At 39.1% G+C, this 21,095-nt stretch overlaps 2 protein-coding genes across 2 annotated transcripts; both read right to left on the bottom strand.

Annotated features, from left to right (window-relative positions):
* Nucleotides 1-729: 729 nt before the first annotated feature.
* On the bottom strand, nucleotides 730-10,075 carry LOC114244869 (uncharacterized). Its single transcript, XM_028176806.2, has 6 exons — nucleotides 9,930-10,075; nucleotides 3,887-3,920; nucleotides 3,454-3,466; nucleotides 3,176-3,377; nucleotides 2,263-2,290; nucleotides 730-1,791 (listed from the first exon to the last, which is right to left on the bottom strand). The coding sequence occupies exons 1-6, from the start codon at nucleotides 9,979-9,981 to the stop codon at nucleotides 1,782-1,784; spliced, it is 339 nt and encodes a 112-aa protein (XP_028032607.2). The 5' UTR covers nucleotides 9,982-10,075; the 3' UTR covers nucleotides 730-1,781.
* A 3,019-nt stretch (nucleotides 10,076-13,094) lies between these two features.
* On the bottom strand, nucleotides 13,095-18,316 carry LOC114244870 (uncharacterized). Its single transcript, XM_028176807.2, has 4 exons — nucleotides 18,157-18,316; nucleotides 16,318-16,357; nucleotides 16,078-16,090; nucleotides 13,095-13,724 (listed from the first exon to the last, which is right to left on the bottom strand). The coding sequence occupies exons 1-4, from the start codon at nucleotides 18,206-18,208 to the stop codon at nucleotides 13,503-13,505; spliced, it is 327 nt and encodes a 108-aa protein (XP_028032608.2). The 5' UTR covers nucleotides 18,209-18,316; the 3' UTR covers nucleotides 13,095-13,502.
* Between the last annotated feature and the right edge of the window lie 2,779 nt (nucleotides 18,317-21,095).

The raw sequence follows: 21,095 nt of genomic DNA, 5'->3' as shown, positions 1-21,095 counted from the left end.
TTATCAATATAATATGTACGTAGTGCCTTCTTATTATATTTTAGCAATATATACAGCGATAAAAATGTGTTAGGAAATGCCAAGGATTTGCACAATGTACTGGCCGAACCAGGGGATCTCCGAAAATCGGTAGTGCTATTTTCTATATGTAAATAGAAAGTGGCACTATATACGTATATAGTTCATGATAGTAGTACCTAAGCCTCATTCTGGGGAACTTATAAACTGCCAAAATCAAAGAGCCCTGTTCGAATCTATATGAGACAGAACGTTTGCGGGGCAGACACAAAAATGGCCTATGATTTTATCGCAATGCCAAAATTTAAATTAAAGAAAACTGTACTCTCCTTTCTTAGACTCAAAATAATTATGTGATATAACTGAGTCATCAAGTTAATTATCCGAAACAAGGAAATTAGCGTTTTAATTTCCAGCTTGACTAAGGCCTGGCTAAAAACTTGACTACGATTTCTGTTTTAGACATAGACCTTTTCAGTGGTTTTAGAAGTTTGTTAATTTAAGTATGTATGTAGTTATTTTTTTTAAATATAATTTTTAAAAATATAATAATATATCATCCACCAAAGAGTCGAAATTGCAAATTCTTATTTTTGTTTGAGGTAAATTTGATTGTTTTATATTTAACGTTAGCTTGACGATCTTAAACACTAAAACATATCAATTGGAATATAACATCGCTATTATAGGAACTGAAATGAAAGTATAATATCGGTATGTAGAATTTATTAATGTTAATTACTGCAATATAAACCTTTTTGAACTTAAATTACATACATGAAAATTGTTGGAATTTGAATTACAATAGTTAAATTTTCTCTAATGTTTGAAAGGCATATAAAATAAAATTTAAGATTACAATTGAAATTAGCCCGGAAATCGGACGTTTAAAACGTAAATCCAAAATAAGTAACCGCACTTTCCGAACATTGACTACACATTTATTCGACATGGCCATACATTAAGTGAGAACTGAATAATAGTAGTTCATCATTAGACCTTTTTCCTCGATCAATAAACTTTTAATTACACGGGCGTAGTAGACATCAGAATCGCCATGGTGGAAGAGAGATCTATGATTGCTGTGTTTGTAGTCACCATGTTCTAATCTAAATAATGTTAGAATATTGAAATCAAAGCTGGAGAGAGGCTCAGATGAAACCTAGCAGTTAATAATTTATGAATTCCTGTGATAATCTAGATAACACAGATCAAAGGTTGTAGTACTGCTGAAAAAATAATTTTTGTTTTTAAAAAAATATTCTTCCTGTAAATTAGGTGTACATTGGTTCACATTCAAATCCGTTTCATAACTTTTAGATTGTTACTTGAAATTTTATTATATTTAAATCATTAGCGGTTAGTTATGGTATGTTGTTGTAAAAATATGCATTGAAATGAAATCATGAATTCTATTTTATGAAATAAAAAAAACTATTACGTTAATTTCACGGTACAGTGCAGAGGTGAAAAACATTTGAGTTTTATAATAAATTACATTGAAGTAGACCTGAAGTTGATAAAATAAAAAAATTATTAATTAATTGTGTGGGTTTTGTATGTGTTATGTAATACATCGGTAAAAGAATGAAGGAAAAAAATATTTCAATTATATCAAATAACATTTAAATTATCTTAAAATTGTGTATTGTAATGTAATAATGAATGTATTCATTTGTTAACATAAATATATTTTAAATGAAATTAAATCGAAATGTGTGGTGTCAGAAATGACGGTTACTTAATTTTAAATCTTCTATCTTCTAGGACTTGCTGCAACAGAAAAACGAGAAATTTTATTTTACGTAATTATAAAAAATCTCCTTTCGTACAAAAGAAAGAGTGACGTAATGAAAAGAACATTTTGCATATAATTTTTTGATGCACTTGTGATTTGTATAGTACCCGTTCTGTCAATTTCCACACTGCGCTCCGGTTTGGATGGTAAGAGAGTCGCCAATCCAAACGAATTGAGAGCCATTAATTGCCTCAAATTAGGTGATATTTTCGATCTTAGGTTTTTTTTTTTTTAATTACTTACTTAGATGTGTGGACGAGCTCACAGCCCACCTGGTGTTAAGTGGTTACTGGAGCCCATAGACATCTACAACGTAAATGCGCCAACACCTTGAGATATAGTTCTAAGGTCTCAGTATAGTCACTCAGTTTTTGCACTCCTACTACCGCCCAGACACAGTTGCGCCATGGGCCGTTTGCCTTCCAACTTTATTAAAATGTGCTTACCTCTTAGATTTTTTGGAATCCTCTCCAACTGAAAATAATGTTATCCAAATAAAATAAGAAATATAAGAATATTAAAAAATAAACGAAGTTAACCTCATATTAGTTAATGTTTCAGTTTGCAGCGCGATTTATTTTGGGGCTGTATGATTTTAACATCCTTTACCGATTGTGGTTGTAAATTTTTCTGATAATACTTTTTTTATTGCCCTTTTAGGCAGACGAGCATACGGTTCACCTGATGGTGAGTGGTTACAGTCGCCCACGGATGTCAGCAATGCTATGGGCCGAGCCAAGCCACTGCCTACCGTTAAGTACTCTCCACAAGTCTTGTTTGAAGAAGGACATAGCGCTCGGGAAACACCGTGGAGGGGAGCTCATTCCATAGCCGGATGGTACGTGGCAAAAAATATCTCTGGAAACGCACTGTGGATGAACGCAATGGCTCCAGGTAGTATGAATGAACTTTACTCCGTTGGCGGGCGGCGCGATGATAAAAACGAGATAATGGGATCATCTCAAACAATTCCTCAGAACATAATTATAAAATTGCAAAATAATAATTGTTGCATTTAAGTAGCTGATTGTCAGGAAGTTATTGCCACTTATTGCATACTACTTAAAAGATACAAACTCTTCCAATTTATTCATTAATTATACGTAAAAAGAAAGTATGTAGTTTTAATTACGATAAATCTAAAGATATTCAACCCTTAAAATTACGACCAAAGTCTAAAAATTTTATTCAAAATTTTTTTGAACTATAAACCAAATTTAGAATTCAAGAAATCCAGCATGTCATCACATCGCTTTTAAGACTTCGCACTCAAAGAAGTTATTTCGGAATGAAATAATAAGAAGTATATATGGTTGTCTAGATAGCTCTATAAGCAGCATACGACCAACTTATACGTACACTTTTTTTCGATCACTTCCCCATTGATGTTTGCAACCATAGTTCCCTTCCCTCCACTGCTGCTCACGTAAACGCCGCTATAGGTTTGTCCGGGTTGTGGTTTAGTTTTCTTAATGTTATCAGAAGAGGGGAACGAGAAAGCAAAGTTAGGAATTTTGGGATCGAATGGCGGAATCGTTGGGATCTGTATAGAGGGCCACATCTGCAAAGATAGAGTTGTATAGTGTATGCAAAGACTAACTACTCTGTATGTTATGGTAATAAAAGCTGGTCCTCACATTGCTTGGGAATCTGGAACAATATAAAAAAATGTTAATAGTAAGTAAAAAGTCAAGGCCTTTTTAAATACTTAAATATAATTTTTTTTTGCTGTGGGTATACGAGCATATGGCCCAAATGATGGTGAGTGGTTACCGTCGCCCGAGGACTTCAGCAATCCCAGGGGCAGAGCCAAGCCCTAAAATACTCTCCACAAGCCTCGTTTGAAAAAGGACATGTCATAGCGTGCAAGCAAATTAAAATTGAATTGAACTTAGTGCAACAAGCTTTTGAATTCTCAAGAGTTGAGAAAATTGCTTCCATCAACCATAACTGAATATGGTATAATTTGTGAAATTTATATATTATTATGAAAAATAATTTTACTGCGTCCAGAAAACTTAAATATTTGTTATGTGATTTATAATTTGAGATATTAGTGTCAAAACTCACCCCGGGAAGTTATCGTCCTGCCAAACAAAGCCAGCTAAAATGGAAACATATTGTATTAGATAAATTTAATTAATAATCATCATATAATTTTAACAGGTAACAAGTTTATTGGTATCTGATCTTCAATTATAACAGTTTGTGAGATGACGAATGAGAAGAAATCGAGACACACATTTTTTTTCCTACCTATTCGCTGGTAGCCTAAGAGGCTATTTCATGTTATACGTTCCACCCATTGAGCAAAAGAGAAAAATATCTATAATAGTTATAAAATAGTTTTCAAATCCTTCAAGACTAGACCCCCGCTCGCGATTCTGCCTGCTGTAGCACTATACAGCCCGAGCGGGTTCCTTTCCTTTTCCCCGCCGATTGCCGTTTTCACGGCATAGGCATTCCCCCCCCCTGCTCCTTGCTGTCCTGCAGCACAGGGGGGTTACAAATCCTATCCGGGGCCTCGCCTTTCGGCGAGTTCAACAAAAGTCCCGGGGCCGCCCCCCCCGGGCAAGAAGACCGAAGAATGGAGAAAGAAGACGTTAGTGATATTGTCGGGTTCCTCCGGGATAGGTACCCGTCAATTAGGGCCGAGTACCTAGAGGTTAGGGCCGCCCGTGGCAATACCTCCCCCCCCGCGTCCGTCGCCGCATATCTCAAACGTGCCTCGGAGGCACGCCGCGCGCCCCCCGCCGCCGCGTCAAGTTCGAGCGCACGTTCCCACGATGCGGCTCACGTAGCGCCTAACGCTACCCCCACCCCCGCGCCCGCGTCGTTTACGTCATCGCGCGCTTCATCCGTCGCGACCTCGATCGTTTCGAGTTCAGGCTCCGATACCGAATCGGAGATGGATTTCGAATCCGCGTCAAGCCCTCAGCCTGGAACTTCGGATGGGTTCCAAACCGTAACGCGCGGAAAAAAGCGTACTCGCGCCGTGGAGTCCCGGAGCTCCACGACGAAGCAAACTAAATCCGCGACCGCCTCCCGCCCGCAGGTAGTCGTGACACCGGAGTCGGACTCCGCTCGCCGCGTAACCCCGCCGCCGCGTCCCAAGCCCGCGCCCGCTCCCAAAGTAGCTGCCCCGCCCCCGCTGATACTTCAAGAGAAGACAGCGTGGAATCGCGTGTCCCAGGCCCTTCAGGCAAATAAAATTAACTACACCCATGCGCGTAACGTCGCGCATGGGATTCAGATTAAGGTCGCAACGCCGGGCGACCATAGGGCCCTCTCAGCATACCTCCGAAAGGAGAACATAGGTTTCCACACCTATGCTCTTCAGGAGGACCGCGAGCTCCGCGTAGTAGTACGCGGAGTCCCCAAGGAGTTGGACATAGACTATGTTAAGGAGGATCTGACCGCTCAGGCCCTCCCGATAGTTAGTGTGCACCGGATGCACAGCGGGCGGGGCAAACAGCCCTATAATATGATACTCGTGGCGTTAGAACCCACCCCGGAGGCCAAAAAGAAGATCGCATGTCTCACGACAATTTGCGGCCTATCCGGGATCTCGATCGAAGCCCCCCATAAGCGTGGCACTCCCGGGCAGTGCTACCGATGTCAGCTTTACGGCCACTTGGCTCGTAATTGCCACGCGCGCCCCCGCTGCGTAAAGTGCCTCGGCGACCACGCCACACTAGATTGCTCGCGTGTTAGGGAAACCGCGACCGAACCTCCAAGCTGTGTCCTATGCCTTAAGCAAGGGCACCCCGCGAACTACCGTGGATGTCCTAGGACTCCGCGAAAACGTCCGACCCACCCAGCCCCCCGAACCGTCGGCCCAAAGACTTCGGCGCCTTCAGTGCCGAAACCCGCCTTCGTGCCGGCTGCAGTTCCCACGGTGTCGGCGTGGAAAAAACCGCTGCCGTATACGAAGGCGGGAACGGAAACCGCACCCCCGCCCCCGCTCGTGACACGCCCCGCGCCCCAGCCCCTGCTCGCACCTCGCCCCGCGCCCGCGTTCCGTCCCCCGCAACCCTCTGCCGCCAACGACTTCGCGCTCGTGCGTGACTTCGTCACCGCGGTCAACTTCGACCGTCTGCGATCGTTCGCTGACACTATCCGTAGGTCGGTAACCCCCGAACAGCGGCTCGCGGCCGCTTTCGATCACATGGACGTTTACGAGTCCGTGTCGCGTACGTTATAAAATCTTTACCGGTAACCAATGGCGCAAAAAGGTAGAGAAAAACCGTATTCCCTTACGTTAGCATTCTACAATGCTAACGGACTCGCGCGGCAACGCGATCAAATTTTCGAATTCCTCCGCGATAATCTTGTAGATATTCTATTAGTGCAGGAAACCTGTCTGAAGCCCTCGCGTCGCGACCCGAAAGTCGCGAATTACGTCATGGTTAGGAATGACAGACTCACCGCCTCCAAAGGCGGGACTGCCATTTACTATAGGCGGGCCCTGCACGTTGTCCCTCTCGATACTCCCTCGCTCTCACATATCGAGGCGTCAGTGTGCCGTATCTCGCTGACGGGACACCAGCCGATCGTCATCGCATCCGTTTATCTCCCCCCGGACAAGCCCCTTCTGAGCAGTGACATCGAGTCACTGTTCGGCATGGGAGACTCCGTCATCCTGGCAGGCGATTTAAATTGCCACCACACTAGGTGGAACTGCCATCGTACTAACGTTAACGGTAGGCGTCTCGACGCGTTTATAGACGACCTCACCTTTGAAATAGTCGGTCCCCCAACTCCAACATGTTATCCGTATAACATCGCGCTCCGTCCGAGCACTATAGACCTGGCATTGCTTAGGAACGTAACTCTGCGCTTGCGTTCCATCGAAGCAATGTCAGAGCTCGACTCAGACCACCGACCTGTCGTTATGCAGCTCGGTCGCCCCCACAACCCAGTCACTGTTACGAGGACCATGGTGGATTGGAATAAGCTGGGCACGTGCCTAGCCGACACCGCTCCGCCAATCCTCCCTTACGGCCCGGATTCGAATCTATCCCCCGAGAACACCGTCGAATCCATAAACATCATTACCGATCACTTATCTTCCGCGATCATTAGATCTTCTAAAGAAGTCGATGTGGAGGACAGCTTCCACCGCATCAGACTGTCCCCCGATCTTAGGAATCTCTTAAGAGTTAGGAACGCGGCAATCCGGGCCTACGATCGTCTTCCCACGCATTCAAACCGGATTCGGTACGTCGTCTACAACGCGAAGTCCACTCCCGCTTAAGCGACGCGCGTAACGATAATTGGCATAGTTATTTAGAACAACTCGCGCCCTCCCACCAAGCATACTGGCGACTAGCTAGGACTCTCAAATCCGAAACTACCGCTACTATGCCTCCCCTCGTACGCCCTTCAGGCCAACCACCGGCATTCGATTACGATGACAAGGCTGAGCTGCTGGCCGATGCACTGCAAGAGCAGTGCACCACCAGCACTCAACACGCGGACCCCGAACACACCGAGTTAGTCGACAGGGAGGTCGAGCGCAGAGCTTCCCTGCCGCCCTCGGACGCGTTACCCCCCATTACCACTGACGAAGTTAGAGACGCGATCCACAACCTCCAACCTAGGAAGGCACCCGGCTCCGACGGCATCCACAACCGCGCGCTAAAATTTTTGCCAGTCCAACTGATAGCAATGTTGGCTACAATTTTAAATGCCGCTATGACGCACTGCATCTTTCCTTCGGTGTGGAAAGAAGCGGACGTTATCGGTATACATAAGCCGGGCAAACCGACAAACGAAACTTCTAGTTACCGTCCGATTAGTCTCCTCTCGACGATAGGAAAAATTTACGAACGGCTCCTTAGGAAACGCCTCTGGGATTTTGTTACCGCGAACAAAATTCTCATTGACGAACAGTTCGGATTCCGCTCAAAACACTCGTGCGTACAACAAGTGCACCGCCTCACGGAGCACATTCTGATAGGACTAAATAGGCGTAAACAAATCCCGACCGGCGCCCTCTTCTTCGACATCGCGAAGGCGTTCGACAAAGTCTGGCACAACGGTTTAATTTATAAACTGTACAACATGGGAGTGCCAGACAGACTCTTGCTCATCATACGAGACTTCTTGTCGAACCGTTCGTTTCGATATCGAGTAGAGGGAACTCGTTCTCGTCCCCGTCAACTGACCGCCGGAGTCCCGCAAGGCTCCGCGCTCTCCCCGTTATTATTTAGTTTGTATATCAATGATATACCCCGGTCTCCGGAGACCCATCTAGCGCTCTTCGCCGATGATACGGCTATCTACTACTCGTGTAGGAAGATGTCGCTGCTTCATCGGCGACTCCAGATCGCAGTAGCCACCCTGGGACAGTGGTTCCGGAAGTGGCGAATAGACATCAACCCCACGAAAAGCGCAGCGGTGCTCTTCAAAAGGGGTCGCCCTCCGAACATCACTTCGAGCATCCCACTCCGTAGTAGGCGCGCAAACACCTCCGCCGTTAGTCCCATCACTCTCTTTGGCCAGCCCATTCCGTGGGTCTCGAAGGTCAAATATCTAGGCGTCACCCTCGACAGAGGGATGACATTCCGTCCCCATATAAAAACGGTACGCGACCGCGCCGCGTTTATTCTAGGACGACTCTATCCAATGCTTTGTAGTCGAAGCAAACTGTCCCTCCGTAATAAGGTAACTCTCTACAAAACTTGTATACGCCCCGTCATGACGTATGCAAGCGTAGTGTTCGCTCACGCAGCCCGCACCAACTTGAAATCCCTTCAGGTTATTCAATCACGATTCTGCAGGATAGCCGTCGGAGCGCCTTGGTTCCTTAGGAATGTGGATCTCCACGACGACCTGGAGCTCGACTCCCTTAGTAAGTATCTACAGTCGGCATCGCTGCGCCATTTTGAGAAGGCGGCACGACATGAGAACCCTCTCATCGTAGCCGCTGGAAATTACATACCCGACCCAGTAGACCGAATGGTAAACCGTCGACGTCGCCCAAAGCACGTCATTACGGATCCTCCTGATCCATTAACGGTGCTTTTAGGCACCACAAGCACCGGTCACCGTCCTCGTCGAACCCGTCGCTTGCGACGAAGGGTTCGACGAGCGAACTAACCCATAGACACAGCCCACTGAGTTTCTCGCCGGATCTTCTCAGTGGGTCGCGTTTCCGATCCGGTGGTAGATTCTGCGAAGCACTGCTCTTGCTAGGGTCAGTGTTAGCAACTCTCCGGTTGAGCCCCGCGAGCTCACCTACTAACGTTAGGGCGAAGCTGAAATAGCCTCTCAAGGCTATCAGCATAGGTAGGAAAAAAAAAAAAAAAATCAAATCCTAGTATATATTGTATACTATCAAATACGTTTAAGGCATAAGGCGTACAAAGGTATGTATGTGGTCTGAAATTCTTTCACTGGCTATTTTTCGCGTACGTCTGTGACGTACCATCCGACTGTGGATGAATTCCGCTCCACGGATTTTCCTGAGTGCTATGTCCATCTGTATTTGGCTCCGTAGCTCATGGCTCAGTTGTGCCTTTAGTATTACTAATATCTATGAATATCGGTGACCACTCATTATCAGGTGGGCCGTATTGAAAGAATAAAAACATGTGTCGTAAGGGTAAAAATACGTTTTGCGGAACTTTTCGACAAATGCTCCTGTGCCTTGATTGAAATTTAAGGACCAGAGCGTTGGTCAGCATCAGAAAGCCTTTTGGTTGTACCTATTTCCACACTTACCGCCAACCCAGAGGTCGAGCTACGGGGTATATCGATACGTTTTTTGAAACTATCATAAAAAAGGTAAACACCAAAACCGGCTAGGTATTGATTAGGGATGGTCCAAGCAACAAGATTTAATTATTTTTTTTGGTACTCTACATCATAGACTTATATATAATTTGGTTTTCATCTTTAAACTAATTTATTTCTACAAAGCCATGTTATCACTATAAAGTAAGTTTATTATGAGAATTGTAATTATGCTTATAAGACATTTATCGCAGCTGCAAAATTAAAACGTTACCATTTGCCCACAAAAGTACTAATTCATTGTATTTTTGGAGCAAATTGTCCACCAAAAATAACACAATAATAAAAATAACTGAAAAAAATGAGAACTCACCGCTCGCGATGGTAATTAATGACAACATAAAAAGAAACTTCGTGAACGCCATTATCACGCGGTTAAAAGGCTTCAACAATAAAAAAATCGAGCTGTGTAGCACTGTTGAAACCAACTGTAGGACACTAAACTCACACACGGCGACTGCTGATTTAAGTATTATTCATAAGTTGTTGTTCGCAACGAAGCAAGCTGTTCAAACAGTGTGACGAATACTTTTCATGCGGGGCACTGAATGTCGTCTGAAAAATAACACCGTAATGAAATATGGAAGTACTAATGCTGTGTTGGAACGATAGTGTGCTCGTTTTTCTAGAAATACATATGCATGAGAACGCTGATGATGTGTAACAATTTATATTCTTAGTTTTTTTTTTTTTGCTTGATTGTGTGGACGAGCTCACAGCCCACCTGGTGTTAAGTGGGTACTAGAGCCCATAGACATCTACAACGTAAATGCGCCACACACCTTGACATATAGTTCTAAGGTCTCAGTATAGTCACAACGGCTGCCCCACCCTTCAAACCGAAACGCATTACTGCTTCACGGCAGTGGCGGGGCGGTGGTACCTACCCGTGCGGACTCACAAGAGGCCCTTCACCAGTAAATTTTTTTTGGTGTCCTTAAAATTTTCCGCAGCAGAGAGAATAACTCTTTTTTTTCTAGAAATTCAGGAACTTAACATTATACACTTAGAGAACATAGTATTTTTGAATCGAATGAAAATATATAGTCCGTAACATTTGCAAATTGATTCTCTTTGTCACCGAGTTTAGTAGGAGCAGTTGCGAGAAACAGTTTTGTCACTGTTCTCCGAAGAGGAAATTATTTCTATACTCTCGCTATCACAATAGCTCACGGATCGCAAGGGCCATGCTGGCATGTCAAGGACGTGTGTAATTGGCGTGGGCCTGAATTCGGAAGGTGATCCCTTCGGATGTGGGCATTTTGACCTTCAGTCTATGTTTCATGTCTGTTTCGAGTTGCGACGTCACAGTATACTATTAACGAAAGATGGTAATGTTTTCTGAAAGTATGTTTAATGTTTGACACGCTGTGCAGCCTAAAGCTTTTCACTGAGCTCCACATAGAAGTTGTGACTAGATTAGTCTCAGATATGGGAGTGACTTGCGGTATATAATGAATATTATTCCGATATGGCGTCTGTATTTTGATGTGACAACGTCTTATAATTCGATGGAGCCGGCTGCACGCACGAAAAAACATGACTCATGCGGCGTTACCTCGCTCTGAGCCGTTCCATTTAAGGCTTGAAGTGCAAGCGAGAGCGCGCAACGAGCGATAAAGAGGCGCAATCGGCCTCCGCGTTCGACTTCTTTCTCTCTCCTACTTCAGTGAGCGATGCATCCGCCTGGACAACTGCTATACAATAATATATTTACATGTTTTCGTCAAGTATGAAGTTCAGTGAAAAGTGAATTTGGTGTCAATCGTCCATACAAAATATCTATCAAACAAAATTAAAATTTTCTTTGGAAAAATGAAACCATTCCATCAGTATTTTCTTATGACGTTGTCACGTTCAACTGTCGTCAGTAAAACGACTTTACAGACAACCGATTTTTTTGTTTGTTATTTCATAATATAATAATTTGCTAATTCTTTGGCAAGCCTGAGCTTAAACCGTACTTTTAAACAGTATTTTTACGGTGAACTCCAATTGTCTCCCGTGACCGAACGACCATTGTCTCGGATTTTAATTTTCAAATAGTGGAACCCTAGTTGCAACTATCAATCATAACTAATTCAAAAGCGAAGTCCACGTTGTTTTATTTTCATTTTTTGAACGCTGACTATGTGGTTACGAATCATGGTTACTTAAATTTTATCGATCGGACTAGAGTTTATCGATAGAGAAACTTTATCGATAGAGTTAAAACGCTTATTAATATAAGTCAAGTTAAAACGCTTATTAATATAAGTATATAAAGTATAATATAATAAAACGTATATAATTTTTTGACAGTGTTTTTATAACGAGCTTTTAAGCTTTTTTTAATTTTTTTATTGTTTAGGTGGGCGGACGACCACACAGCCCACCTGGTGTTAAGTGTTTACCGGAGCCCATAGACGTCTACAACGTAAATGCCACCACCCATAAAACCCCATCTATAATATGAGCGAATTGTTTTGTAACAGCTGCTAAGAAGTTAAGATGAAAGATACTTAAAGGGTATACAGGCAAATATAATCTGGCGGTCCATGTCCAATTTTCCGGCAAGAACTTTCTTTCTTAATACAGGGTAGGAAAACAAAGCTTCCTTCTACCTTGGACAGCGAAGAGAACAAAGGCTTGGCTTTATGTAGTTTGCCTCTCCCGGTTAAAAAAGAGTAAATCCTTCACATATAAATAAATTTGCCGTCAGTAATATCACCGTGTCCTTTTTCGATAGCTATATAGTGAGATTCGTTTATTCGTACATTAGGACTTATATCTCAAGGTAGGTGGTGGACCTACCTTGAGATATGAGCTCTAAGGTCTCAGTATAGTTACAACGGCTGCCCCACCCTTCAAACCGAAACGCATTACTGCTTCACGTCAGAAATAGACAGGGCGGTGGTACCTACCCGCGCGGACTTACAAGACGTCCTACCACCAATAAAAAGCTTCGATAATCCATTGTGAATAAGACCATGCACACAGAATTTTATCGAACTTTTTCATTGACTTTGTAGGTAGACGAGTAGTACTTGGCCCATCTAATAGTCACTGGCCACTATCGATCGTAGACGTCAACAATATCGATTCATTCCGAAACTGCTACGTATGCAGAAGTCTCTCCTCAAGCCTCGTTAAATGAAGCATATGGTTTAGTCCTCAGGAAACATTCTGTTCTTTCAATTTCAGGAAAAATTCATTCTAAGACATGATGGTACGTTGCAAAAATAATAATTAAAAGTAGTAAAGCGAAGTAGTATAGTATATTAAAAAGGAGTTGGCGGGATAATCTTAAATAATTCTTCTGAAAACTTCTCATTTTCGATAGGCGTAAATGGCGATTTTTTTTAATAGGAGTTTATGCCTTCAATAAGCGTTTAATTATGAATAAGATACTACGTTACTACGTTTCTAAACTATAAAATATGGCTTAATGACACAATAAGTTAAAAAACTTCGCTACGGATCATAAAATAAAATAAAATTGACGATTTGTAGAATTTTAATTTAATAATATTTAATTTAATTTTAATAGTAGAAACTACGCAGATAACATTTCTTGAATTCCTTAGCTAATTTACTAACACGGCTCAAAGGTCGTAAGTACTGCTGAAATAATGATGTCCGTTTTGAAAAAAGACAATTAATGACTTGATTTAACTTTAATTTTCTTCACATCTAAAACTTGTGAATGAAAAAAAAATTATATTCTCGCACAAACAGTCACAAAATAACACAAATTTGAACAAAAAAAGAACTATTACGTAAATTTGACTATACAATGCAGAGATGAAAAACATTTACGTTTTATTTTTAACAATTTAAAATCCCCTTTTGTGAAATAATATTTTTGACTTAAATTTTTTTATTCGTGAATAATCGCTGGATTTATTTAATCGCCATCTTTGTATTCCATGACCTTTTCTTCGACGGCTTTTCCGTCATTTGTCAACTCGCTAACTCCGCCGCTGCTCACTGTCTTGCCGTTGACCGTGGATGAGGAAGTGAAAGTCGACCTAGACTCTCCGGTATATTGCTCGTTATCTCCCGCGACGTGAGTTTTAATATCATCAAATTCAAGAGACTTTATCTCTGGCATTTCTGGCATCTTGAACTGTAGAAAAAAAATATATACTTTAATATTCACAAAACGTAATTAAATTTTATTAATTACTATTATAATTAATGTTTCGTAATGACTTTATAAAATAAACTTTAATAGAAGCGTAGCTGCAGCAGTAGAAATGTCAGTGTGTTAAACATAACAAGTAAGGTTAAAAAAATTATGAATTTACTAATTCATCTAATTTACTTAATTTAATATAATATATTATTACCAATATGTCTTAGAAAAAGTCGTGACATAATAAGTAATCCGATACTTTAATGTATATTAAACAGTTTGGATATTACAAGCCGTTCTGACTTTGCAATGATAATTTAATCGCTATGTATTATTTATTATTTAATATTATTAATATTATTTTAATATTTTTTTGTTGTTTTAGGTTCATTGTTAGTGTTGATTGCATTTGATATATTGATGATTGAATATATTATTAACTTTATATTATGTATTTTACAACATAGTTCGTCTTTATTTAACATTTCAATTACCTTAATTACCTTAAAGTTTTATAATTAATTTATTCCATTGATTTCAATTGAAATTAATATAAATAATATGAAATTAAAATGTGTGTGTGGACGTGTGTGCTGTGATAAAAATGGTTACTTAAATCTAAATCTTTTGTCTGGTACGCTGCAACTGGAATAGAGGAAAGGAAAACGAATAAAAAATAACAATCTTTTCTTCCCAAAGAAAAGATGCTATGCACGTTGTCATAATATGCATAATATAATATGCATAATATGCATATTATGCACGTTATATTTAATGATTGCTGCAATACTTGGAATTTAATCAATAAACTACTATTACATGTTTTTAATAAATAAATTAAGTATTGGATTCGTGATTTATGTTTTATTTAATTTATTTATTTATTTTATTTATGACTTAGTAGTGCAGTGGTTGGCGCCCCTAACTGTTGCGCCGATGGTCGTGGGTTCGATACCCACATCGGGCAAACATTCGAGTAATGAACCTGCTTGCTTGCTCTTTGTCTGGGTGTTTATTATCTATCTATGTATATATTGAAACGTTTAAAAGTATGTATGTCAATCTCTGGTATTTATAACACAGGGAATCCTAATTTGAGACATGGTGATCGTGCGTGATCGTGTTCACAGTTGTCTGTTTTAAAAAAGTCCGATCGCGTTTGTATCACCACTTTGCCATGTCCATTTCTGTCGTAAAGCAAACCCTACGTTCCGCAACAATGGTCATTATTCCAAAGGAATTAAGAGCCTTTCTCTGTATGGGCAATGACACGTCTATGCGCTCCGATAACCCCTTAACACCAGATGGACCTTGATCTCAAACAGAAAACTTTTATTTAAATACACCTACCTTTTACATTAGTCAGATTCATGTCCAACTGAAAGTAACAGAATCCAAAGAAAATGAGGAAACGTTTACAATTTGTTACAATTTAAAGAAGTTGCGTTCAAAGTCTAAAAAATTTTGTCTCCAAATTTACTAAAGACCAGCAAATGACTAGAACTCAAGGAATCTAATGTAATCTAAATGAAGCAACAAAAAGTAGATATCTAAATATATAGAATGCTCGGTCGGCAGAATATTATCGACTTATAAAAAATATATATCCTGATATTAGTCATTGTTTCAGTTTGCAGCGCGATTTACTCTGTGGCTGGAACCTTTTAAGGCACTTTACCGATCGTGGTTGTAAAATTTTCTTATAATAATCGTCACATTGAATTAGCTGATTATCAGGGAGCTAATGGATATTACTTAAAAGATGCAAACTCTTCCCATTTATTCATTAATTAGGCGAAAAAAGGAAGTATGTAGTTTTAATTAGGAGAAATCTAAATATATTCAAACCTTAAAATTACGTCCAAAGCCTTAAAATTTTAGGTCCAAAATTTGTTGAAACCTAAATCTAATTTAGAGTTCAAGAAATCCAGCATGCTACTCACATCATTATAACGACTTCGCACTCCTAAAAATAATTTCGGGATGAAGCAACAAAAAATAGATAAACTAAATTTAGATACATAGTCTAGAATGTTCTATAAATTGAAGAGTACGTATTAGTTGGTACTTATACGTACTCTTTTTATCGAAAACTTCCCCATTGATGTTTGCAACCAAAGTTCCCCTTTCTTCACTGATGTCCACCTAAATGCCGCTAAACGATGGCCCAGAGAGTGGTCTAAAGTTTTTAATGCTTATAGGATATAGGAATGGGAGACCAACGAAAGAAAACACAGAACCGAATAGCGAAACTTTGGGATCTGTGTAAGGGGGGCAAAGACAGTGTGTTGTGCTTACAAAGACGAACTGTTCTATGTGTTATCGTATAAAAATTGAGTCTTACCGCATCTGAAAATCTGGAACAATATAAAAATATTATTAGTAATGAAGCTAATATATTTCAAATATATTTCAATAAAACTGGGACTCAATAGAAGAAACTTTTCATTTTCAAAAATGATGCTAAGAATGATGACGAGCTATTCTTTTAAAAAAAAAAACAATTTTACTACCTAGTAGAATCCAGAGAAATGAGATTTCAAATTTGTACTATTTAATTTAATATGTTAATGTCAAAACTCACCCCGGGAACATATCGTCATCGTCCTCCCATACAAAGCCAGCTAGAAATGTAAATTTATTGTATTAGATTTAAAAAATCTGCTAATAGTCAATGAGTTCACGACGGATCAAATATAAAGCGGTTATTAGAGCCCATAGAAAACACACCATGAAATGTACTTGAGCATAATAAACGTGTGATTAAGCAGTAAAAGTATTTTTAAATAAATGTAGAATAGGGATCGCAGCGCATAAAATAAAACTTCTACTGTTCCAAAATCTTCTGTTATGTTAATAACTTAAAAATTAATTAACACTTTTATTACGCCTTGCTCATTTTTAATCGTCTTCACCATCTAACTTTTCTCTGTCATTCTGTCTGTCATTCTCTTCTCCTCTCTCATTTCCCTTCTCTTTTCATACGTTCCGTTCTTACCAATCCTACATAAATATACGAATAAATATACCGTACGGAGTGCTTGGCTCTGCCCCTTGCATTGCTGAAGTCCATGGGTGACGGTAACCACTCACCATCGGGTGGGCCGATTGCTCGTTTGCCTACAAGGGCCATAAAAATATATATACATATATGTATACGATATGTGTATTTGCGTATCGTTTGCTTCAATTTGAATGTCATTTTACATAATTATTGACTTTATTATAAATTGACAGGTCAACTTTATTTCTATACTTAATAATATGTATTTCGAAATAAAATTATGTTATGTAACTTTCGCGTTTAACGTTTTCGCAATTCGTAGACACAGCTAAAACTATTTATAACTAGCCGTTAATTAGCACAATAAACAAAAGTCGACATATACCAACGTTTAGTTTAATTTAAGATCATTATCACATCATTTCTAATATTTCTGTGGTAGAATTATATCAAATGTTCTATCTTGATTTTAAATGCAATTTCATTTTACAGTCAAGTGAGTTACAAAGTTATAATTTTCGCCAAGACTACACTATAGATAATAGTAATAAAACCAAACAATATTTATTCTATTCTCAATTTGACCACAGACGTCAAGAACAAAAGTTTGACAATAAATAAATAGTATGCATGCGTGTGTGTGTCAAATACATGGTAGTGTGTGTAATGTTTTCTTTATTGATTTAATGTATCTTTTATACATTATTTTAAAAAAAAAATAGCATTGTGCACTTCTTCTCTATATTCTCTATAAGTGTAGAAAATTTCATACTCCTCCGTCCGCGCAATTTTCGAAAAAAAAGGATACAAAGTTTTTGCTTCACGTATTAATATAATAATATAGATATGAAGAAGTGAAGTGAACGTGACTTATCAAACAAACCTAATCACAGCTCATAAATACAAAGTGTATGTAAGATACGTCAATGCTAAATGATATGCGAGTGTTTCGTTTTATTACTGTAAGCAACAATCCTAACACAATCTATATATTATTATATGTGAACCGTTTTCAAATGTGGGACAGTTGTTATACATGAGAAATGAGACTTTGAACACATCTCTCATTTCGACGCTATTTACCTTGTAATGTCTATGAACGTAAATAATCACTTAAACTCAGGTCGGTTGTCAACTGTTACTCATTTATTCAATAATAAATAAAATATAATATAAAAAAACTTTTGCATACGATTTGGTTACGAATAAACCCAAATTTAATTTTTAAAATTAATTCTGACATGTATTGTTAAAATTAGTAGTTAGTAATAAGCAGTTGAATATCATTGTGAATTTAGATGAAATTAATAATTAGGCAATGTAAAGTCGATTTATCGCTAGGCGAAAAAAATAATCGAATTAACCTAAATACGAAAAATAGTGTTATCGAAACATAAACTGAACAAAATGAGGACTCACCGCTCGCGATTGTAATTAATGTAACCACAAAAAGAAACTTCGTAAACGCCATTATCAGACTAGTGGAAGGAAAGTACTCTTGAAACAAACTGTAAAGCACTGAATCCACACACGGCTACTGCTGATTTAAGTATTATTTATAAGTTGTTGTTCGTAATGAAACAAGCTGTTCAAACAGTGTGACGAATGCTTTTTCTTCTAAACGTCGTCGGAAAAATAAACTGTAATGATACTGTATTGAAAAAGAGACCATGCTCGTTCATCATCATGTAATAAATACGCACGAGAACAATTAATAATGACGTGTGACAATTTTTTATGTATTCTTGAAGTCATTTGGTGTCGTTAAAATTTTCCGCTGTTGACAGGGTATGTATGCGTTTCTGCATATCATTATCTACTTTGGCAACAATGTCATTGTCATGGACGAATGGATCGTACCATTTGCTAAAAGTCGCGACCTTTGGACTCTCCCTGTCACCGAGCACCATAGTAGTCCCGGAGTATTACTTTCGTAATTGATACTAGGTACGGTTGGAATAGTTGCTTTCGTTGTTTCCGCTTTAAATTCACCGTCGATCAATGACAATGGCGACGATGGCATGAGTGGCAATAAGCAGAATTTTTGTTCTCACCCGTGCAAGCGTTGGTACGTCCTAGTAATTACAGATGTTGGTGGTAGTGTACGTGTTAGTCTAAAGTAGCATGATCCACCACGTTTTTGAACACGCGTGTATTTCTTTTAAAAAAAGTATTTACCTGAGGAACTTGAACCGCAGCATAGTGACATAATTGGATATTGGATATGAGTACGGTAGGAGTAAACTAATCAATATACAATTGAATATACCTATATAATATCGACGGGTGAATGTCGGAGGTGAAAGTTTCGTATGAGCGACATTTTTGAAACTTTACAGGAAAGCTGTTTAAAGTTTAAAATTTGGAAAAAATGTCATGACTTAAAAGTCTTCTTCAGCTATTTGTATGTGGTTAACATAATTGAAGTTCAATTAAAAACATCGAATTGTTTATGCTAATACCAAATAAAACGGAACTTTAATTACAAAGATTGGCGTATTAAGCGTATTTAGCGTACTAAGCGAAATACGCGCTTAAACCAAATAGCCTTTACCCCTCGATATATGTGTATATATATTCAATAAATAAATACAGTAATTGAATTAAGATGGGTGGCAAGATTCAGGATACCACCGAACGACCAAAGTGCCCTGTCATCATCAGGCAGCTGTCGGTAGGCAGCGGCTTGGTTCTGCCCCTGGCATTGCTGAAGTCCATGGGCAACGGTAACCACTCACCATCAGGTGGGCCGTATGCTCGTCTGCCTACAAGGGCAATAATAAAAAAAAAAAAAAAAAAAAAAAAAAAAAAAAAAAAAAAAAAAAAAAAAAAAAAAAAAAAAAAAAAAAAAAAAGTCCATCTAAGCTAAATAAAAAAAGGGTTAAAAAGTGATGACTAAATATATTTTTCTATTAGTATAATTACGACGCACTTAGCCACATCATTGTAGGTATATAACGGTTAATATAATACAATAAAACAAAGCACATATTCATATTATGAAAAACAATGGAACAGTTTTTGTTGAACAAAAAGAAAATTTCTGCATAATTTACACAGGGTGTTGATAATAATTTTACTATGAACAATCTGATAAAACAAAGTATTTATTTATTTGCTTATTTAATGCCACTGTATCAATATTATTGATGATGCAATAAAATATTCTAAAGAAGTAATAATGGAAGGGGTATAAAGTGCCTACACGCCAAGCCCAGAATAAAATGTATACCAACAGAACATGGTCCGTAAAATAGATGATCATATGTCATATGATCATATGATAGTCATAAAATAGATGATCAGTCGTAAAAGTAGTTCTGAATATGCCTAAAACTGATGAAAATCGGAGAAGCGACTTATAAAATCACCTAGAGTGGATCTGAATACGAATAATTCATTTGTTTATGGTGTTTTCACACGTTATTATTTTTAATCTGTCATGTCATCATACATTATTATTGTAGGCTAATATTCACAATTGCTTGATTTAAATTTGTTCATAGTTCAAGATTGTTTTATCGTGAAAACTCTATTCCATTTGAAAAGTCGTCGTGGCCTAAAGGATAAGACGTCCGGTGCATTCGTATCGAGCGATGCACCGGTGTTCGAATCCCGCAGGCGAGTACCAATTTTTCTAATGAAATACGTACTTAACAAATGTTCAGGATTGACTTCCACGGTGAAGGAATAACATCGTGTAATAAAAATCAAACCCGCAAAAATTATAATTTGCGTAATGACTGGTGGTAGGACATCTTGTGAGTCCGCGCGGGTAGGTACCACCGCCCCGCCTATTTCTGCCGTGAAGCAGTAATGCGTTTCGGTTTGAAGGGTGGGGTAGCCGTTGTGACAATACTGAGACCTTAGAACTATATCTCAAGGTGTGTGGCGCATTTACGTTATAGATGTCTATGGGCTCCAGTAACCACTTAAAACCAGGTGGGCTGTGAGCTCGTCCACATACCTAAGCAATAAAAAAAAAAATAAGTTAGCTAGCTGTTATTAACAAATAATTGAGAAAATGTATTTCAAAAAAATCAGAATTAGGTATGTTTTATTAGGCCCCAAATAACTGTTAATTTGGTTGCATTATTCACATACAATTTCTGGTACAAATGAAGGCCAGTAAACTGCAACTGTTTCTACTTACATATTGCAATATTCAAATCGAGCTCCTAGATTAACAAAACACATTGTCGTACGAAACCGCCGATTTTCCGTGAAAAATCGTTCACTCACAATACACTACTATGTGTTTAGAAATAAAAACGTTTAACATTATGTAGAAAACGTGACTTTATGCTATTTTAAATACAATGTTATACTAGTTCATAATGATTTCTACGTACATATTA

The sequence above is a fragment of the Bombyx mandarina genome, chromosome 05 (genome assembly GCF_030267445.1).
Source record: "Bombyx mandarina strain Sakado chromosome 05, ASM3026744v2".
NCBI lineage: Eukaryota > Metazoa > Arthropoda > Insecta > Lepidoptera > Bombycidae > Bombyx > Bombyx mandarina.
This window is presented reverse-complemented; position numbering and strand designations above follow the sequence as displayed.